The following is a 23,761-nucleotide window of genomic DNA, read 5'->3' on the forward strand; positions in this document are numbered from 1 at the left end:
TGTTTAAATTTTTCTTATCATGGTTGCCAACTAAGGCGAGCTACTAACTGTAATTGTTTTAAAATTGTATTCAAATACACTGGTTGTTGTGAAGGTACTTAGTTATTTACTGTGTTTCTTTATTCTATTGGCTTTTACAGCAGCTAATAGTTACAATTGTTTTTCATGCTTTATCGCTTGTGCCCTCATTATTCTGAGTATTTACGAGAGTGCAAAAGTGAATAGGGTGTGAACTGCCTTTCTAAAGTGTCCTCCTGGAACACTAAGAAAGCTAAAGCTGCTTGTTGTTTTTGATGTTTTAAACCAATTGAAACAGTGTCAATTTATTTGATCCAGCACCTTACTAGTCACCCACCAAGCTCACTACTATTTCACTCCCACCAAGCTCCCTACTATTTCACTCCCCGTAGAGTGTGGTTATGCTACAGTGGCAACAATTGTTTTGCCTAAGTATACTGCTTGTATCAATATTATGGAAAGGAAACTTGCTACTAACCATATAGCAGAGATGCTGAGTTGCAGATAGGCACAACAAAAGGACTGTCACAAATAAGGTTTCGGCCAGCAAGGCCTTCATCAAAAAGGCCTTTTAATGAATGCCATGCTGACTGAAAGCTTACTTGTAACAGTCCTTTTGTTGTGCCTATCTGCAACTCAGCATCTCCACTATATGGCGAGTAGCAACTTTGCTTTTCATAGTATTATTACATTCCACCCTGGATTTTCAATTGTTTGATTTATGCTGCATGTATTTTTGATTTCACATTGTTCTAAAGGTGAAGTAGGCCATGGGCTGAGGAAGTGTGCTGGGGATTTCATACCCAAACAAAAACCAGCTTCAATACCAGCTCACAATATGGGACTTGCCAGTGGAGGGAAGGGAGCATGGTTGAGTTAAGTCTACTACTGCATGGTGCACTGAACCGCTGCCTGAACACAGGTCTTTAGGATCCAAGCACATCTGTATCATTTAAGTAAGCACATTGTGTATAGTGAATGCTTATGCCAAGTAGACTCGCTGCATTGAAAACTGCAAGGAAAAATTAGTCAGTTACAGCCTGACACTAGTTTGCTGAGTTGGGAAGATAGTGCAGGGGGAGGGGGTGGGGTGGGGTGAAGGTTCCCTTCACAGGCAGGCTACTTATGAGCATGGGAGTGAGGGATCGGTAGGAACATTATTTAATAGGAACATTATTTAATAAACTGCCTAACCAGCTTTGGTTAATAGTGCATTGAATTGATAAACTGACAATAGTCATGAGTGATTATATTGTAGAGCTATCATGGTTGATAGCTTGTTTGCAGAATCAAGATGAGGCTTTGCAAGTTGCCGACTCCATCATCTTTTGAATTATCTATCCCTTAACTTTGGGAAAATTAAGCAGAATTATTACAGACACTTTTTACAAAGGGGAGTAGTAGTCAAGGGGTTTTTGTAGAAGCTCGCTAGAGGGAAATTTGTCGAGTACTATTTAGAATGTGCTGGCCAGCTGATTTTTTATTGACGTCCAAGGCCACAGGGAGCCACTTGTGATATATTGAGGAAATTAGGGTCGCAACATCGGCCTTTTACTTTCGTATACCGGAAGTAGAGGTAGTCAATAATGTTGTGGATGGTATGCCTCCATAGGACCAGCCTCATATCCTTTTGGCTAATAAACCTGAAATGTTGCTGACTTTACAAACTGGTGGCAATAATCCAAAATGTGCATTTTAGTGGTGAAAAGTGTGATGGTAGTCAGTATAAGTCAGAGCTGCTTGTAAGTGGGAATGCCCCACTGCTCAAGTGCATTGAAGCTGAGGGCAACTGATAATATGACATGTTGTTGATGAAGTCAGTCAGTCAGTCAGTCAGGTGCAAATGTCTCCAGTGTCATGGGACTGGGTGAAGTGGAGCTGACGCCATGAAGATGGCAGCCCATGGTACGAGCATATGGGGACTGCTTAAGGCCTGTAGTGGAGTGAAAGCAGTTTCTATATCTAGTTGATCTTTTTTTAGTGCTACTTTGAATAATGATTCCATTTCAAATTTGCTGGACCCATGCAGTAATATATCCCTGCCTTATTACCTGTGGTGTAACAGGCTCCTTCAAATCTGTAAATTACCTCCTCTGAAAATGATACACATGCAGTGTTGGACCATTAATGTGGAGTTGTTGCCTGTCTTAGGGAAAATGTTTATTGATATAAGGATTTTTTTTTAAATATGTGGTGTATTTTAAGATTATGTTAGTATGAAATTCATGTTCAGACGTCAGGGTGGTAAGAAATATGAGTTATGAAATCACAACTACCCTCAAAGAGTGTGTAATGTTAAAGAGGGTCTATCTTTGATGTGGCTCATTTGTGCAAAGAGCAGGCTCAGGTGTTAATGGAAGTATTAGAGGAGTTTCCTGATGTGCTTACCAATCCTGCTGAGAGCAAGTACTCAGTTTATGAGTTGAAGGCATTGGATGTCCTATTCGGGCTGGAAAAATTTAAATCTTACCTGGAGCATGAACCATTTTGACTGGAAACAGACAACCAGGCCGTGACCTGTGTTTTGGCTAGGCCCCATATGACTGGAAGGGTTACTAAATGGGCAATAAGGATTTTGGCTTTCCAATTCGAAGTGAGGCACATCAACGGTGCGGATAACTGAACAGCTGATGCCCTTAGCCCCATGTTCTACCACGAACCTGAAGTTGCAGAACACCCTCACGGTACTGAAGAGCAGGAGTGTGTTTCCGTAGTCCTAGAGGAGATTCCAGGACTATTCAGAAACCTGAGAGAAAAACAGGATGCAGATGTCCAGTTAAGGGCCATTAAACAACAAATAAGGTACAGTAAGGAGGTGCCATGGTACTCACTCAACAAGGGCATGCTCTATTATGGGCACGCACTGTGATAGAAATGCAAGATATGTCTCCCATGGTTGTTTTGTTGATTGTGTCCCCCCCCCATTTTTGGATACATCCACCATTCATTATGTGGGGGATATCTAGTGGATTATAAAAGTCACGAAGCTTAAGGAGCATTTAATCTGGCCGACCGCAAATAGCGATGTAAGGAAGCTACTCAGGCAATGTCAAGAGTGTAAGATAGGATAAGCCTGACCACATTACCTATATGGGTGAGCTTAATTCCAATAGGGCAGGGCATCCAATGGACAAAATTTTTATCTATTATCTGGGACCTCTACCTCACACCAAGCAGGGTATGTAATGGTTGTGGTTGACACCTTTACACATTTTGTCTGGCTGCACTCAAGTAACTCCAACAGCACCAGGGTTACAGCTATTTTCTGTATTTTAACCGGATAGATAAAAAAATCTACTCACCAAGTGGTGGCAGAACACACACATAAAAGATGGTTGTAATTGGCAAGCTTTCAGAGCCAAAGGCTCTTTCTTCAGGCAGAAAGGTTGAAGGGGAAGGAAGAAGGGTGAAGGAAAAGGACTGGAGAGGTCTAGGAAAGGGGTAGATTGTGAAAAGCCACCCAGAACCACAAGTCGAGGAGACTTAACGCATGGGATGAGAAGGGAAGACTGATTGTTGGGGACAGCATCGGACAAGATTTGGAAACCTGAGAGCTTAAAGGTGGAAGACAGGGTAATATGCAGACAGAGATTACTGCTTAAACATCATGAATGAGCTAATAAGAGTGAAAAGCTAAGTGCATTGTACGTAACAGAGGTGGGAGGGGGGTGAAAAATAGATGGGTAAGACAACAAAAGATGTAGAAAACTAAAACTGAGTAAAGCAAAGAGTAGTTACAGTGAAGAAATGCTGAGACAGAAGAAATTAATATAAATTAAGGGCAGGTGGGTGGTGAGAACCAAGGACATGTGGCGCTGGTTCCCATCTGCAGAGTTCTGAGAAACTGGTGTCTGGGGTAAGAATCCACATGACACGTGTGGTGAAACAGGCGCCAAGGTCATGTCTGTCATTTTGTAGAGCATGCTCTGCAACAGGATATTGCGAGTTAGCAGTACACACTCTCTACCTATGCCCATTCATCCTAATTGATAATTTGGTGGTAGTCATGCTGATGTAGAAGGCTGAACAGTGTTTACATAACAGCTGCTACATGACGTGTATCATTTCACAGGTGGCTCTCCCTTTGATAGTATATGTTTTGCTAGTTACAGGGCTGCTATAGGTGGTGGTAGCAGGATGCATAGGGCAAGTGTTGCAGCAGGGATGATCATGGGGATAACAGCCGTAGGGTAGGAAGATGGGTGCAGGAGCATAGGGTCTGACGAGAATATTGTGGAGATTGGGAGGGTGATGGAAAAATGTTCTAGGTGTGGTGGGCGAAAATTCAGACAGAAAGGATCTCATTTCGAGGCGTGATTTTAGGAAGTCATGGCCCTGTTGAAGCAGCTGATTAACACATTCCAGACCAGGATAATACTGAGTCACCAGTGGTGTGTTCCGAAGTTGTTTTTTGGAGGGATCAACAGTACCAGGATTGGATGTGATGGCCCAGGAAATCTGGTTTCTAACTAGGCTGGTGGGGTAATTACATGCAGTGAAGGCTGAGGTGAGAATGGTGGTGTATTGCTGTAAAGAGTCTGCATCCGAAAAAATACATTTGCTTTGGATGCCTAAGCTATATGGAAGGGAATGTTTGACACGGAAAAGATGGCAACTGTCAAAATGTAAGTACTATTGTTTGTTTGTGGGTTTAATGTGGATGGAAGTGTGTAGCTGGCCTTCAGTGAGGACGAACTCAACATCAAGGAAAGTGTCGAGATTCGGAACAGGACCATGAGAAATTTAATTGGGAGAAGGTATTCATAGACTCCAGGAATTTTAACAGGTCAGCCTCCCCATGAGTGCATATGGTACATATGTCATCAATGTATCCTTTTCCTTCACCCCTCTTCCTTCCTCTTCAATCCTTCTGCCTGAAGAAGGAGCCACTGACTCTGAAAGCGCACCAATTACAACAACTTATGTGTGTGTTCTGGTGCCACTTGGTGAGCAGATTTTTTACCTATCCAATTAAATTATTTTGTTAATAATTGATTGGTTTCATTGTTATATTTTCAGTATTTGGAGCACCTAAGGTGTCGGTGAGCAACAATACTCTAGGCTTCTCGAGAATTTAGGAAACTCTCGCTTCAACAGAGGTACATCTCACATGACTACCAGTCCCTATTATCCACAACCAGGATTTCTGAAACAAGTCAACCAAAACCTGAAATCTGCCAGAATCATCTTCCACACCCAGTCTCAGGCCAAGTGAAATCGATCAGTTGGCTTAAATTTGTGCTCAATACCACTGTGGATGAAACTCACAGAATCACTCCTGCCAAGTAATTCGCATTTCCTGTTAATTCAGCTATATCTAACATGTGGTCAATCAATGACCTCCTCTCTGGGGGACAGCAATCTAAAGGGTATTAGGAAAAATTGGGAGGTGACCAGGAGTAAAATTTGTCTTGCACACTGGAGGGAGGCATCCTGGTACAACATGGCCAGGTGCCTGGTCTTGTTGCAGATTGTTGATGTCGTTCTTGTGAAAAATGGCCGGTGACAGCATACAGGTAGTCAGAAGGTGACTGCCAAAATGTTGCCTCATTTTGTGGGGCAGTACGATGCAGTCAAGATGATCTCCCAAGTTAGCTTCCTGGTCCACCACCACGCCCCCATGAAACAGATTAGAGCAGGCTTAAATCAGCTTAAAGCTATGTCTGGTAACCAACTTTGAGATGTGCAAGAGCTGTTATCAATACCTGTTGCTGTGTCATAATGTCTTTGGCCCATTGCCTGGTAACTGCTGCTCAGGTATCTCGTTAGGGGACAGCAATGTAGTGCTTCATAAGGATAAACGCTCACACATGAGTTCTGGCAAGAGGGTTGGTTGAGCATCCACTGAGGTACTGTGACTTGTGGGCGACATGTTGTTGATGGCACCACGTAACGTCTGAAGGACCGGCTTTGGCATTTGAGTCCACTTGGAGCATTGAGGCAACATGTAAATTGTTAAGAGGGCAGCCACACTGAAGTCACTGCTTGCTTGCTGCTTGGACACAGTGACTAGGAATGGAAGATTAGAAAATCCCTGTGTTCTGCCATAAGGTTCCATAAGGTTCTGCCATTCTGGTTACTGAGACACAATGCGCTGCTGTGTTGTGGGGTTCTGACCTATATGGGTGAACTGGTAATGCTCTGTTCTTTAATAAGCAATTGTGTTACTTCTTAGTTCTGTCTCATATTTGTCGGTGGGTTGCCTTGGCAGTATACTTACAATAAGCTGACTAGCGGATACTGTCAATATGTAAGCTATTTTATTTGTATGTCAGGCCAGTGGCACTGACAGAGGTATTTATCATCTTCATTATTAGCTGGCTTTCAACTTGTTCCATGATACTTCGGCATTAACTGGTGTTTGTATTTTGATTCTTGTGACCTCTCACACTTGTGACTGTTTGATGCTTTCTTCTTAGCATATTCTTTATTTTTTATTTTACTGTCTGAAGACTAAATTTTAAATTCAGGTTTAATTTTGTGTAGCAAAAGCTTAAAGACTTTTTGAGTGTTCAGGCAGCCTCTTACTGTTTATGGAATCTGTGTAAGGAATCTAAAAATGTTAAAATATAGCCCAATGCAGGGAGTTATTTCCTAAAGGCTTTATTCAAGAGCTGCTTGCTAAGTTTTGGTAGCTCATTTGAAACACTGTTGGTCACCTGAGACATTCTGATGTTCATTTAGGTAATTTAATGTGACTACTATCACGGCTGTTTGCCATATGCTACTTTTTTTTTATTTTATAAATTTTGCTTACCTTGGTTGCTAACTAAGGTGAGCTACTAATTGTTACTGTTTTAAAATCGTATTTAAACACATTAGTCGCTGTGAAGGTTTTTAGTTAATTACTGTGTTTTTTATTCTATTGTGTTTTAAGCCTACCATGATAGTTGCAACAGGTATCCATATTTTATTCCTTGTGTACTCACTCACTGTTCTGAGTGTTTACCAGAGCAGAAAAGTTGACAGGGTGTAAACTGCTTTTCTAAGGTGTCTGAATGAATCATTAAAGAGCACTAAAACTTCTTTTTGTTTATATGTTCAATCTTATTGTTAAATTATAGTAACTGAAACTGTTTCAATTTATTTGATATAGTACTTTATCACACACCAACCTAGCTCCCTACCATTTAAAACAGCATCAATAAATATAATATCAGGAACACAAATAGCCACCCCTATCACAACTTAACCTTATTCTTGTACAGAAAGGAGCACAGTACACAGCCATGAAAAATGTTTACAAACCCCCTCCACAATTAAAAGTGCTGGCAGATAATGAAAGTATTAGAAAATCAAATACACTCCTGGAAATGGAAAAAAGAACACATTGACACCGGTGTGTCAGACCCACCATACTTGCTCCGGACACTGCGAGAGGGCTGTACAAGCAATGATCACACGCACGGCACAGCGGACACACCAGGAACCGCGGTGTTGGCCGTCGAATGGCGCTAGCTGCGCAGCATTTGTGCACCGCCGCCGTCAGTGTCAGCCAGTTTGCCGTGGCATACGGAGCTCCATCGCAGTCTTTAACACTGGTAGCATGCCGCGACAGCGTGGACGTGAACCGTATGTGCAGTTGACGGACTTTGAGCGAGGGCGTATAGTGGGCATGCGGGAGGCCGGGTGGACGTACCGCCGAATTGCTCAACACGTGGGGCGTGAGGTCGCCACAGTACATCGATGTTGTCGCCAGTGGTCGGCGGAAGGTGCACGTGCCCGTCGACCTGGGACCGGACCGCAGCGACGCACGGATGCACGCCAAGACCGTAGGATCCTACGCAGTGCCGTAGGGGACCGCACCGCCACTTCCCAGCAAATTAGGGACACTGTTGCTCCTGGGGTATCGGCGAGGACCATTCGCAACCGTCTCCATGAAGCTGGGCTACGGTCCTGCACACCGTTAGGCCGTCTTCCGCTCATGCCCCAACATCGTGCAGCCCGCCTCCAGTGGTGTCGCGACAGGCGTGAATGGAGGGACGAATGGAGACGTGTCGTCTTCAGCGATGAGAGTCGCTTCTGCCTTGGTGCCAATGATGGTCGTATGCGTGTTTGGCGCCGTGCAGGTGAGCGCCACAATCAGGACTGCATACGACCGAGGCACACAGGGCTAACACCCGGCATCATGGTGTGAGGAGCGATCTCCTACACTGGCCGTACACCACTGGTGATCGTCGAGGGGACACTGAATAGTGCACGGTACATCCAAACCATCATCGAACCCATCGTTCTACCATTCCTAGACCGGCAAGGGAACTTGCTGTTCCAACAGGACAATGCACGTCCGCATGTATCCCGTGCCACCCAACGTGCTCTAGAAGGTGTAAGTCAACTACCCTGGCCAGCAAGATCTCCGGATCTGTCCCCCATTGAGCATGTTTGGGACTGGATGAAGCGTCGTCTCACGCGGTCTGCACGTCCAGCACGAACGCTGGTCCAACTGAGGCGCCAGGTGGAAATGGCATGGCAAGCCATTCCACAGGACTACATCCAGCATCTCTACGATCGTCTCCATGGGAGAATAGCAGCCTGCATTGCTGCGAAAGGTGGATATACACTGTACTAGTGCCGACATTGTGCATGCTCTGTTGCCTGTGTCTATGTGCCTGTGGTTCTGTCAGTGTGATCATGTGATGTATCTGACCCCAGGAATGTGTCAATAAAGTTTCCCCTTCCTGGGACAATGAATTCACGGTGTTCTTATTTCAATTTCCAGGAGTGTATTTTTGCTTGACAACTCCATCTACTGCATATATGAATTTCTGAGCAGACAGGATGTACATGGTTGGATTACATTTACTAAACTTCATTGTAGATTAAGATTAAAACAAAACAAAAATCAGTTATGTAAATTACGATTATGTAGCCATGTGTATTTTCACAGAGCAAATACATCTCATTTGTGAACATTTCAACAGGTTCCACATCACGAATATGATCCACGGGCCATGCAAAAGAAACAAATGGAGGAATGAATCGCAGCCAACTGTGTATGGACTGGTCTACTACAAAGGAAGACAAAGAAACAGGGTGATAATTTAGCAATAACTGGAGAACCAAGGACTTTTATGGATGATCAGTTGCAGCTTACTGTGATGCTTTCAGCAAGATGGAATGAGTGAGATTATTAGACACAATGTCAATAATAGAGTATGTGGAAGCAGAATCAGTTAATGGAAAAATACAATTTAATGGCAGTTGCTTTTTTGCTTGCACCAAAATATTTACAGTTCAATTCCAAACTTACTTCAGTATTTCATTGTGGCTCTCAAAGAGTCGTCTGGAAGTTGCAAGTAGTAAGGCAATAGTAAGATCAGCCACTGCATCAGTGAGAACATCTGGAGTATACCCAATTTTGATGCCACGCTTCTTGACTTCATGTACATCAATATGATCGTACCCTACAGACATTGTACCAATAACTTTTAAGTCTGGCCCTGTAAATAAAGAAGTACTGCAATCAATAGAGAACACAAGTTTATTTTTTAATTTTGAATAGAATATTCTATGGTTAAACAACTGTGGTTAAATCCTCCAACTAGATAAAACTGTGAAGACTAATGCAACTTTCTTGGCAGGACAGCACTGCCACAATAAAATAACTTAATTTTCCAGAAAACTTTGCTGCTTAATATCAATATTTTCCCGAATACGCTATCCTTTCAACATTTTCCTGTTCACGGATATCTGTCATACTCTATTGCTAAAAACATTACAAATTAAAACATAAAACCTTCATTGAAAAGGTTCCATGTTTTCCCAATTCAGCAGCAGATTCTGCTGCTATAGCTGGAGTCACAAACGCCGGGTCGAGTTTAGGTTTGTTCTGTGCACCTATGTCGCATGACGTTCTCTAACAGCCAATGAGCATTCAGTAGTGTTCTGAGCGCTTTACTGTGAATGTTATGTGCAATACCAGCATTATACTCGATCGTAGCGAGTTATTTAATGAATTTTTATTCTATTTGTTGCGAGTTGTCACGGCTGATGGCGTTGCTAGCATAAAATCCTACACCAGCAAGTGAAAGACATAATTTGCGAAATACACATTTTCATTAGGCGCAAAGCACATGTATGCGCATACCCCAATTTTTGATTGGAACGAGCAACAATGCAATCCCCCTCATTGTCTTAACCTGTGTGAGCCGCCATCATTCATGGACTGGACTATAGACGCATCACATGTAGTGGAGGAGGCTTGCAAGTATCTATATCTACATCTATACTCTGCATACCACTCTGAATTGCGTAGAGAACAGTAAGAATAATAGTTGGTGATCATCCTTGGTCATAATGTAGGTACCTCTTCAAGGAGTTAGGCATTCTAACTGTATTGCACGTCACATATTACCACTAACGAAATTCATCACAAATAATCCATCACAATTTGAGAAGAATGGAGATGCCCGTACCCATGACACTAGAGGGAAAAAAACCTTTATTACTCGTTATTAAACCTGTCATTGGCCTAGGCAACAACAATTTTTGATCATTTGCCCAATAACATAAAATTATCAAAAGGCAGCAAAGCAAGTTTTAAATGTAACCCAAAGTCATTCTTCTTGTTTTCCACAGACCAGTTTGCATCTGAAAACTGGTAGGGGGAGAAAAAAAGGAAATTCCTTGGTACATCCCACTGTAACAGTTAACAGGGCTTTTTCGCATGCCATTTGTGTGAAATTAATGATTGCTTAAGCACCTCTGCACATGCTGTAATTAGTCTAAACTTGCAATCTTGCTTCGCAACTCCTATGGAAACAATACAGAGCAGATTATAGTATATTCCTACATTCATCACTTAAAACTGGTTCCAGAAACTACCTAAATAGGATTTCACAGGATAATTTGCACCATTCTTCAAGTTTGTACCAATTCAGTTCTTTCAGGATCTTCATGACACTCTACCATGCATCAAATAAACCAATTTGTGGTGCTTTTCTTTGTATCCATTCAATATCCTGTTAGTCCTATTTGGTACGGGTCCCATACATTTGAGCAATATTCTATGATGGGCCACAACAAATGTTCTGTATGCCATCTTCTTTGCAGACTGACTGCATTTCACAAGTATTCTACCAATAAACTGCAGCCTGCCACCTCCTTTATCCACAAATGAGCCGATGTGATCATTCCATTTCACAACCCTACAAATTTTTACACTCAAGTATCAATACACATTGACAGATTCCAGCAGTGACACATTAATATTGTCGTCATAGGATACCATATTTTTTCATTTTTTGAAGTGCACTGTTTTACATTTCGGAACACCTAAAGCCAATTGCTAATCTTTGCACCACTCTGAAATCTTATCAAGATATGACTGAATATTTGTGCAGCTTTTCTCATAGAGTACTTCATTAGAGATAACTGTTTCATCTGTGAAACATTTGTGGTTACTATTAACATTGTTTGCAAAATGAACAGCAAAGGTCGCAACACATTTTCCTGGGGCACACCTGAAGTTGCTTCTACGTCTGTCAATGACTGCATCTAAGATGACATGGTGTGTTCTCCCCACCAAGAGTTCCGCAATCGAGTCATAAATATCGATTGATAACCCATATGAATGTACATTTGATTATAAGTGTTTGTGTGGTACTGAGTCAAATGCCTTTTGGAAGTCAAGAAACACTGCATCTATCTGACTCCCTTGATCCATTGCTTTCAGAATGTTATGTGAGAAAAGCCCAAGTTGGATTTCAAACAATCAATGTTTCCAGAAGCTGTGCTGGTTGGCATGGAGGAGGTCACTCTGTTAAAGATACTTCATAACATTTGAGTTTCGAATATGTTCTAAGATTCTGTAACAAATATATTTAAAGGATATTGGACAGTAGATTTTTGTAGATGAATGGGACCTGTTCTTGCTGCAACCACTGGGCACAGTTTCTTGTTCGAAGGATCTCCGTTACATCATGGTCAGAGAAGGTACAAATACAGCCACAAATCTGGTACAGAATCTGACAGTGATTCCATCAGGCATTAAAGCTTCGTTTAATTTAAACCACTCCAGCTGTTTCTCAAGACCACTGTAACTAATATGTATTTCACTCATCTTTGCTGTGGTACACGAATTTAACTGGGGCATTGTTTCTGGGTTTTTCTTTGTGAAGGAACACTTTAAATTTAGAGTTAAGTATTTCTGCTTTCACTTTGCTACCCTCAATTCCATGAGTGTCTGGACACTAACACTGGTACTACTAACAGTCTTTACATACAACCAGAATTTCTTAATTTTAGACTTATTATGTAGTAATCTCTGTTTGTTTAGAAGTTTCCTTACAGCGGCAGTATAGCATGGAAAGTCCTTTCCATCATGAACTGTTCTGCTTGGTACATATCTATCCAGTGCTTGGTCAACTATTATTTAAAACTTGAGCCACAGTTTCCCTATACACTCCCGTCTGAGCTTAGAGTTTCAAGTTCATCACTGCTGCCTCTTTATCTAGTTTACTGAACATATAAATCTTCTTATTTGTTTTAGTTGCCCTCTGCACTTTGGTAAACATTGTTGCTAGAACTACCTCATGGTTACCGATACTAGTTTCAATGTAAACATCCTTAAAGGTGTCAGGTCTATTTGTTGCCATTAGATCCAATATATTTACATCATGAGAGGGATTCTGAACTATCTGTTCCAAATGGTTTTCAGAGATGGTTTTCAATAATGATTCGCAGGATGTCTTGTCACACCCACCACTAACAAAACTGTAAGTACCCTAACTGATTATTGTATGATTAAAGTCTTCTCTGATGATTACAATATGATAGGGGAACTTCTACTTATATATCTACACTCTACAAACTACCGTGAAGTGCATGGCAGAGGGTACATCCCATTGTACCAGTTATTAGGAGTTCTTCCTGTTCCATTCATATATGGAACGCAGGAAGAATGATGGGTCAAATGCTTCTGAGCGTGCCGTAATTATTCTAATCTTATACTAGTGACCCCTTTGTGAGCGATACATAGGAGGCTGTAGTACAGCTCTAGAACAATCATTTAAGGCTAGTTCGTGAAACTTTGTTAATAGACTTTCTTGGGATTGTTTATGCTTGTCTTCAAGAGTCTGCCAGTTCCATTCCTTCAGTACCTCTGTGAACACTATCCCATGGGTTAAACAAACCTGTGACCATTTGTGCTGCCTTCTCTGTATAAATTCAATATCCACTGTTAGTCCTATATGGCACGGGTCCCACACACTTGAGCAATATTCTAGAAACGGCCACACAAGCAATTTGTAAGCAATCTCTTTTGTCAACTGATTGCATTCCCCAGTATTCTACCAATAAACCGAAGTCTACCACCTGCTTTATCCAGGACTGTACGTATGTAATCATTCAGTTCCTATCCCTACAAAGTGTTACACCCAGGTATTTGTATGAGCTGGCCAATTTCAATAGTTACTCATTGATATTATAGTCGAAGGATACTATTTTTTTTTATTTATTTATTTTTTTATTTTTTTTTTATTTTGTGAATTGAAAAATTTTACGTTTCTGAACATTTGCCAATCTCTGCACCACATTGAAATCTTTTCCACATCTGGCTGACAGCTTCTCCCATATAGTACTTCATTACAGATAACTACATCATCTGCAAAAAGCCTGATTTTACTTTTAATATTGTCTGAAAGGTCATTAACATACAAAATGAACAGCATCAGTCCCAACACACTTCCCTGGGCCACACCAAAAGTTTCTTTTACATGTGATGATGACACCCATCCAAAATAACAAGCTATGTCCTCCCTACCAAAAAGTCCTCAGTCCAGTCACAAATTTCGCTTGGTACCCCAGATGATTATACTTTTGACAATAACCACAGGTGCAGTTCCGAGTCAAATACTTTTCAGAAGTCAAGAAACACGGCATCTACCAGGTTGCCTTGATCCGAAGCTTTCAGTATGTCATTTGAGAAAAGTGAGAGTTGGTTTTCATATGATCACTGTTTTCGAAATCCGTGCTAGTTGGCAATGGGGAGGTCATTCTGTTCAGGATACCTCATTATGTTTGAGCTCAGAATATTTTCTAAGATCCTACAACAAATTGATGTCAAGGATACTGACAGTAGTTTTGGGATCACTTCTACTAACTCTCTCGTAGACAGATGTGATCAGTACCTTTTCCAAAAAAATTGACACTTTTTTTTGTTCGAGGGATCTATGCTAGATTATAGTGACAAGAGGGGCTAACTCAGCTGCAAATTCAGCATAGAATCTAACAGGGATTCCATTGGGGCCTGGAGCTCTGTTCAATTTTAATAATTTCGACTGTTTATCAACACCACTGACACTAATACTTATTTCATTCATATTTTCAGTAGTATGATGATCAAAGCGAGGCAATTCTTCTGGGTTTTCCTTTGTAAAGGATCATTTGAAAATGGAGTTAAGCATTTCAGCTTTTGCTTTGCTACCCTCCATTTCAGTTGCTGTCTCATTTGCTAGGGATTGGACATTAACTTTGGTGCCACTAACAGCCTTAACATACGACCATAATTTCTTTGATTTCTGTGAAATATCACTTGACAATACTCTGCTACAGTAGTCATTTAAGGCATCACGCACTGCTCTCTTGACGGCGAAATGTGTTTCATTCAGCATCTATCTATAGTCTTACACTTTGTTTTACACCTATTATGCAGTAATTCTGTTTCTTTACAGTGACCTGTATAACATGGAGGTTCTCTCCCACGATGAACTGTTCTACTGGGTACAAATCTATCCAGTGCATTGCCAACTATTCTTTTAATCTTGAACCAGTGCTGAAAGTTTCAAGTTCCTCATTGAGATGAGATATGACACATATTTAATCTAATTTACTGAACATATATGTCTTTCTGCTTGTTTTAGTTGACGTTTGTACTTTGGTAATCACTGTAGTCACATCTGTGTCATGGTCACTGATACCAGTTTCAATGTGGACATTCTCAAAGAAATCGTGTATGTTGTTGCTATTAGATCGAATGTATTTCCATCATGAGTGAGGGTCTAACTACCTGTTCTAGGTGTTTTCTGGGAAGTCATTTAGTAAAGTTTCACAGGATGTCTTATCATGCCCACCACTAACAAAACTAATTTTTGCAATTAATTGTTGAATGATTAAAGTCACCAAATGATTACAGTATGCTCAGGGAATTTTTTGTACAAGTGAACTGAAATTTTCTCTAAAGTTTTCAGTTACATCTGGCAATGAATCTAGTGAGCGACAGAAGGATCCAATTATTTTATGCCCACCTCTGATAGTGACTCTTGTCCAAAAAGTGTCACATGCAGCTTCAAGTCCTGCCTTGCTGGATTTGAGTTTCTTGTCTACTGCGACAAATACATCACCTCCATTTCCCATTTGCTTATCCTTTTGAGGTACACTTAAATTTTACCCAAAAACCTCACTGCTATTAATTTCATGTTTCAACAGCTTTCTGTACCTAATAAGCACTCCAAACTTGGGCATTTTGTTGCAAATGCTTTGGCAGTTTACCTTTAGGGTTTTAATACTCTCACCTGTGGGAGGTGTTCCTTTTGATCTTACACTGATACTTCTGGGTGTCCCACAACTGTTGTTATCTGGATCTAAATCTAAATAACCATTGTGTGCACCCCCATATACACAGTCAGCTACCTGAATAGCAGCCTCTGATGTGTAGTGCACACCTAACCTTCCATACCAATAAACTTAGATTTTATCTGAAATTTTCGTTTACCTCAGTGGTGAGTCTGATAGTAAATAGAAAGATGCAATTAAATTTTACATGTATTGTTGAAACTGAATCTTGTCCAAACTATCCCACATGTAGCTTCAATTCACATCTCAATGGATTTTAGCTTCTTGTCTACTGCAACAAATACAACATCTCCATTTTCTATTAGCATATCCTTTTGATCAACAATTAAATTTTCTACAAAATCTCGCTGCTGTCAATTTCAGGTTTTAAATTGCATTCTGTACCTAGTATTATGTGAGCTTAATTGATTTTTATGACTACTTCGAACCCTGGCATTTTGCTGTGAAGTCTTTGGCAGTTCACCACTATGATTTTCTTACCCTCACCTATGAGGGCATTTCTTTGGCTCTTACACTGATATTCCTGGGTCTCATACAGCTACCAACATATGGGCTGGATGGAGAGTCATTTAATTAATAAAACCGGTGTGTGGAACCTCATACACAGTCAGCTATGTGGGTGGCAGCCTCTGATGTGAAACACACAGCTGATCCATTTAGAGGGACCAAACAGTCCTCAACCACATGGCCCAAGTCTAGGAACTCATGGTCTAGCTTACCGCAGAATGTTCACAGTCTCTGGTTCAATCCTCCCACTTCGGAAGTGGGGGAGGGGGGGGGGGCATAACCTGCTCTGGGGATAATACTGCAGAGAGTAAGCTTTGCTCAAACTCCATCAGCAAGACCACAGTTGCTAACCTTCCCTGCGAGTCACTAGAATGATCCAAATATGACCCCAAGACCCAGTCAGCAAGTGTTGTTAATCCCAACATGCGCCACAATCTGCAGCTGGTTGCACCTTGTTCTATCAATGGCTGTCAGAATAGCCTCTTAATATGTTTCAATGGTAGACAGTACCTCAAACTTGTTAGTTAGGTGGATGGGTGTAATATCTTGAGTTCTCTAGTACCTGATTCCCCCGTATGGATGGCTAGCCCTACCACTGACACGTCACTCACAGTAAGCGGTCAAGCAGTAATAGATCCCGTACTTCCTGGAGACAAGACAGGATCCACAGGGGAGGATAGTACTTCAAGTACCTATGGCGTCTCAGCAACATAACACTCTGCAGCCCTCCCAGCACATCCATTCACAACAGATTCCAATCAGTTGACAGTGGTCACATTGGTTTTCAGCTGCATACGCACAACAACTAAGTCATCCTGTGGCCATGCACAGCATCCACAGAGGAACTGCACTGTGGCTGGTGCTGTATTTTACAAAATAGTAGACAAACAGCTTATACTAAGTCTGTTGTTTCTCTTTAATTTTCTGGGTTTGATATGTTGCAAGTATTACCATCAGCCTTTTAGAACTTAGGTGATTACCAGCCAATTTAATTATAGAAATAGAGGCTAATAATATATAATTTCATGTACCACTGCTAACAAAGATAATGTAATTCTCATGGAGAATCACAATGCAGTTTTAAAGAAACTATGTTTCAGATAACAACTGAGAACAAATCTACTTTATATACTCCAAATATCACCTGTAGGGATATTCCATGTAAAGTAGGACACACGATATTTAAAGTTTAAAATTTGGTACTTTTTATATATTTTTTGAAAAGCTGGACTTTTTACTGTATGGCAACAATGGTTTGTGGCCTATTATTGCTTACCTTTCATAATTTGTAGCTATTTTTATAATGCCATACGCTTTTCATGTGATGAGAGTGTGAATTGTTGGAGACTTTGGACCTTCATTTCAACTAACTGACAGGTAAGAATTAGCATACTATTATTTATATTACTGTTACATACCCTAATGTATTGCATAGAGTATAAAACTTAAGTAGGTAAATTATAGGTTGGGGTAAATAACATAATACAACAGCATGAACTTTCATGCAACATGAGTCACTTTCATACAAATTAAGTTTTTATACCAAGAGAGAAGTTAGGGAAAACTTTATCTTGTTCGGTAACTTACTTTTTAGTGTGAATGTGTAACTAATATCACTACTAAAAATTTCAATCAATATTGTAAAAACAGAAAATTAAATGTGTAAGGTGAGTCACGAAATCTGAGTCACAGTTGTATTATTTTAAGATCAGAAGAAGAGGATGCCCTTAGTAGCTGCAGAAAGACAGAGTAGGAGAAAGGAAAAGTTACAGAGTAAAGGAAAATATGAAAAATTTAAGAAGAAGCATCTGGAAGAAGCTTGAAAAAGCCAGCAGAAACGAAAGTTTCTACAGTTGAGTCAACATAAGCAAGGACTATTATCAGAAGAAAGACGAGCTAAAAATGGGGAGAGAGTTTGAAAACATAGGCAACATAAGATGCAAGATCAGCAACCTAGTAAAGCAATTTTGTCACCATATAAGTCACACAGTGCTCTGGATAAAGCCATGGCTCGGGCGCTGCAATTGCTTACATTAACAAGGTACTGTCAACTATACCTGAAAATGTGAAGGTAGTTTCAATCTGGTCAGATGGACCTGCCTCACAATTTAAAAACAAATATATTAGTACTGCTCTACCTCAATTTCAATCATTTCTTAATGTGGAAATCTACTGGAACTTATTTGCTACATCCCATGGTAAAGGAGCTGTAGATGGAATTGGTGCAGTTGCGGAACAGCTAGTGGGGAATGCATTAAAAAAGAGAAAATTGATAGTAAGTGATGCATCAGCTTTCGCTCAGGTAGCTGCAAGTACAACAACTACGCAGGTTTTTCATGTGTCGATTGATGAAATTCAAGGAATCAATGTGAAGCTTAATCTGACGCAAATATTTTCTTCAGCACCATCAGTAGGCCCTACAAAACATTAAATGCATTCACTGCTTTCACTACAAGAAAGGAGTACTAAAACATATCTGCTGTCTCCAATGAATTTTGCTGCTGCAGATCATCATAGTGAAGAAACTATGGGAGGTGTGAAAACCGGAATCTGGTACAAAGTAGAATATGACAGTAAATTCAATGCTGGAGAAGAGTGTGCAGTTTTTGGAAATTCTTACTTAATCACTGCAAGGCAGTGTGCTGGTCACTGTTTGAAATGGCCTGTAAAATGTGATGAAATTATGAAGAAAATTAATCCACTTGATGTTGTCAATGCAAGAGGATATTTTCATTTCTCTGACTTTTAATTGAATTTACAATTCATTTTCCCAGATGTCATGCTCTTGTAATTTTTTATAGAGTTTAAAAAGTGAAATGTTAATGTTAAGTTTATCTTATTTGGCACATAATGCTATATTTTCATTTCTCTGCTTGCAGCTAAAAAGTTTTTCCAACAATAAGTAGGAAGTAACAAGAGTCATGTATGTAACATTGAGTTGCGTGCCTGTTTCAATATATTACAATATTTCACATGTTATAAATATTTTTAAAAATCTATAACTCAGTCATTTGAATGTCAACCTAATATGCATTTTTCTGTGGTAAAAACCAGATCCATACTCCTAATAGTCTGAGGACACTTTTGAGCTAAAATGCGTAGGAGGATGTCCCAAATTTGCAACATGAGTCATGACATAAAATTACATTCTTGTTCTTTAATTTTAATGCTCTTCCCTGCTTAAATACCACTTCAAGATCTTTGCGTGAATAACACAATTTATAATGATGATTTACAAAAGAAAATATGGTTTTATAAAAGATAACAAGTCAACATAATAAAACACTGATTTCAAAATTTAACATGAGTCACCATGGAATCTCTCTGTAAGTTGAAGGAAGAGCCAGTAATAAATGCATACATGCAGTAATTTTCCACCTGTGCTGTAGACTACTGCAGCAAGAAAAGGGGGCAACTAATAACATACAAGGTTTTAGCTACAGAGTTGTCATATGTACTGATCCCTGCAATCTAACACTAATTACTATGCAAAATACTACACAATATTAATTTTAGCATGTTTGTTATGTTTAAAACTAAAACTGGATACAAAAAAAGAAAACAGTACAAATAGACAATAAAGTCACGCAACAGTTTATGAGTTTTAATATTTGGAGCAGCTGATTGGGTGAACAGCAAAACAAACAAACAGAAGAATAAAAAAGAGCTTGAGTGTTTTTGGCAAACTGAACATGGTTTTCAAATCGTAGCTACCAGTGTGCCAGAAAACCAAATGTTTACAATCAGTTTGTAGACCCTACTTCCACTTTTGATTTTATGGCAGAGGGACACAGACTATTGATACAAAACTTGTTTAGAACCTTAAGGTTCTTCATTGAGGAGTTTGGAGATGTGTATTGGAAATTAGTACAACATATGTGGGGAGAAAAAAAAAAAAAGTGAATGGATCGGAGAACAGCTTGCAATGGAAGACATAACAAAGACTAATGAAACTGGAGTGGTCAGGACATACACCCAGGTAGTCCTTTGTGCTGGTTTCCAAGGTATATGAAAAGACTGATATGAGAATCTAATGGAAGTTGGGTAGTATATGAAATTATAAGGCAAGCAAAAGCAACATGGGAGCATACATGAAGATAATAAAGCATGAGAAAGTCTAGAAGGAAGCTGTGGTTGGCAAACTGTTGTTTATGATTATTAAAAGCTAAAAATTTGGTTGTGAACCAGTTGCTGTTCATTATACACTACTTTATTAAATATTACCACATATGAGGTAATTGTTTTGGTAGGTAATAAATATATTTTCAGTACTGCAATCATTGCAATTGATGCACACACTTGAAAGGACTTCTACAACTGCACAATAATGGTAAATTTATACAAAAAGACATACTTTGTCAATATTTTAGTTTTCAAAACAGGAAGTGAATAATGATGCCACTACAAACCATATTCTGTAATTGTGAATCTCCATGTGTGTTAAGTGGAATACCATAGGCATCTTCTCTCACAGTACCTGTATGTAAATTCTTATGTTCTCCAACACGTACAGTACAGTACAACTGAAGTATCCATTGCTAAATGAAGCAGCAAATGCACAATAAGTGTGGTGTAAATTGGTAATAAGAGCTGTAAGTTGTTCTGGGTGAGATTCCTCAGTGTGTCATAGAAGTCAATAGGAAGCAGTTTTTACATAATTGCTCAATCTCTGTTATATTACAGGGCCAATTTGCAACAATTCGGTACACTCTACCGATCACATATGCTATGATTTTAGAGTACTGTAGAAACGTTTTACATGTTAAGAAAGCAATACATAAGATGGAGTTTTGTGTTTATCCATTAAATAATTTTTAACGTCTAAACTTAAAACAATAAATGTCTTACCTGCACTATCTAACACTTCCTTGTCAATTTTATCCGTCAACAAACAGAATAGTGCATCCTTTCCTTTGATTTGCGTCATGAGTTCTGCTCTTTTCACAGGGCATTCTTGTTGCCAAACAGTGACATCACAACTGAAAGCAAATTGAACTTTTTCACACATGAAGCACGTAGACGGTTATCTGGTGGAATTAAAATTTGTTTGTCCAATGGTAAGAGTATTTCTTTAGATTTACCTTTCCTGTAACAACTGAATTGCAGACTGTGGCACGTTCGGATGAGTAACGTAAACTTTAAACCGTCCCATTCCTGTCGCCTGTGAGATAAAATGACTCTGCTGTAGTGACTTGGGCTTTCTGAATATAATTTTACCGCAGCTGGACCATTGTTTCCAAAGGTTTTGATAAATCATGAAGAACCGTTCTTCTCTTTATTTCTGTATTCTCGTTGTCAAGCAGCTACACGTTATGGTTATCTATAAAAGCAAGCACAACTCAAGGACATGACTTTCAAAGGACATGTAAACAGAACAGTTTGGAAATGTTATGTATTTTTTCCTATAACTTCGCTCACAGTCATATTAGCCCTCGCTTTAAGTTTTGGCACAATCAGGTCGAATTAAAGCAAAGCTACGGACCTTCCGTCCCTTCGACAAAATAGCTACGTCCATTATATTATAGTTATTAAATCTGAAAGCCCGTAATCAATTAGTTTACTCGCTGTGAGTTTCGAATTTCGAAGTACATTCTTCCCCAGCTTGCGTATTTTACCGGTGTTAGTTTGCTTTGCCCGCAGAAATAATTGTGATCACTGCTGCTCTCTTGCGGCAACAGGTCAAACTTTTTCCAAGTGAAAGATGTTTTCTGGGATGGTAGTCAGTGCTATCTATACTTACAGACCCTCAACGACTGTTGCAAAAGGAGGAGGATACAATTTGTGCAACAAGTGACTGGAAAGGAAAGTTTCAATCAATGAGTTGGATGAGAGAGATTTCATCTGTGCGAGGATACGTAGTGCAGTTGCTCGAAACGTTTCAATAGTTTAGATTTTTATAGTGATAAGGTAGTAACTACATCGAAAAACAGTTGTCTCTCCCTCCAAATAAGTCACGCCTTTCAGTTTGTTTTCAAGAGACTTGAAGTACATCGTTGATTGGTAAGTTTTCTCAGTGTTTATGAAGCGTAAATAGAATTGCTTGAATATATATACTTCGTGTTTCATTATTAGTAGGTTAAATATAAAGAGGTGATGCATGCTAACTTTAGAGAAGTATTCTCTTCTGTCGTTATTTTATGTCAGAGTGAAAAATCTTCTTTGGTGTTTTCGTACCTGTTTTGACTTCGTTCATTAGTGAAATTAAGATGTACTTGGGATTGACGAAAACAGATGTAAAATGGAAGTGTCAGACTTTAATATAATGTCTTGAAGTATACAACTTTTGCAAGCATTTGATCAGTGAATCCGTGACAGTCGAAATTTTTTACTAAATGGTAGTACCTCTTGTTTTCACCTAATAAGTTGTTTTTGTTAGGCGCGCTTGTCACAGGCAACGGCAGTTAGAAGTTACATTCGCTTAATTTTACGTAATTATACTCATCTTCAGCTAGTCAATGATTAATATGAATTAACCGTAGCTTATTTCATTCTCAGTTAAGAGCGTAATACAGCGTCAAGTTTGTGACCAGAACTCCTTAAACACAATCTTAGTGGCTTGTTTCGATATCGAAGCGTTTACACTGCTTAGCACTCGGCCAGATGAGATAGTAAACTCTGGCGTTCCGAGTGTTTTTAGTGTGCGGTAAACAGCAGATGTGACTGTCACTGTGACCCGTGGCAGCTGCACCACGTGTTGGCTATAGAGGTGTTGATAAAGAAAACGGTATATCAGTTGTGGATTTATGGTTGGTAGGGAATACCTGTAAAAAAATGCATACCGCAATGGGAAAAAATTGAAAGATCTACTCAGTTGTAGTCATTGTTGTCCGTATCAAATGTAACTTTCGTAAAAATGGTGTAATATTAATCAAACGAACGCAATAGATCGGAGAACATATTCGGCGAAAAATAATTTTGAAAAGTTCTTTGTAAGCCAAACTTTGTTACTTGTATCTTGAGTATCGGTGTGACAAGAACAAAGAACCATCGTAATTTTAGTGGACTAGTAGATAAAAAATTCTGGTGGCAATCTTCCCAATAGTTACGTGCAGAAATTGGCCGCGCTTGGCCTTGAATCTAGTGCCAAATGACACCACATGAGAGGTACTCTCTCGAGAGACTGCGGAACACCAGCACCAAGCAAAGCAACGTTTCAGGAAATTTACGTTTGTACGTAAAGAGGCGATTGATTGTGTATTCTTCTCGGATTCATGCAGAAATATGTAAAAAGTGTTCGAAATTAATCGTACAAAACATTATCGGCCGTTTCATCATTGTTTCATCACACTTCACGTTAAAAATTTCAGTCGCTTTACTTACCTGTGTTTCGAAGATCGATTTGGACAGCTGCTCAAGTACGGGCAGTTTTCATTTTAAACAGCTGCTTTTATTGCGTAGCTGATGAATCGAGAACAATATAATTGTTTTAAGTATAACAAAGCAAGTCGCAGAAAACGTGTGCTTCAAACCACTACTTCTCGAAAAAGTTCGTGCCTTTTGAAGAAACCAAGCGCCCATTCAAGATGACATGCTGGTGGACTGCCTTGTAAGAAATCAGTCTTGTTGGAGTATGTATAAGAAGACTTGTGACAGATATCAGTATGGGCGAAGGCTACTGTCTCCATAAATTAACAGTAGTCTCAGGAATAACATGTTGAACTAA

At 39.7% G+C, this 23,761-nt stretch overlaps 1 protein-coding gene across 6 annotated transcripts in view; it reads right to left on the reverse strand.

Annotated features, from left to right (window-relative positions):
• The window catches only part of LOC126162773 (glyoxylate reductase/hydroxypyruvate reductase), a 99,186-nt gene extending 77,342 nt beyond the window's left edge, over positions 1–21,844 (reverse strand). For 2 of the 6 annotated variants that reach the window (XM_049919479.1, XM_049919478.1), the window contains exons 1-3: positions 21,180–21,706; positions 20,947–21,077; positions 9,269–9,458 (exon numbers count right to left, since the gene is read on the reverse strand). In XM_049919479.1, the coding sequence (XP_049775436.1) occupies positions 9,269–9,458; positions 20,947–21,077; positions 21,180–21,355 (497 nt within the window). In that variant the 5' untranslated portion in view covers positions 21,356–21,706. Of the gene's footprint in view, positions 1–9,268; positions 9,459–20,946; positions 21,078–21,179 lie in introns of all 6 variants that reach the window. The other 4 variants (XM_049919477.1, XM_049919476.1, XM_049919475.1 and 1 more) reach the window with 4 other exon arrangements.
• Positions 21,845–23,761: the final 1,917 nt, after the last annotated feature.

The sequence above is a fragment of the Schistocerca cancellata genome, chromosome 2 (genome assembly GCF_023864275.1).
Source record: "Schistocerca cancellata isolate TAMUIC-IGC-003103 chromosome 2, iqSchCanc2.1, whole genome shotgun sequence".
NCBI classification, from domain to species: Eukaryota; Metazoa; Arthropoda; class Insecta; order Orthoptera; family Acrididae; genus Schistocerca; species Schistocerca cancellata.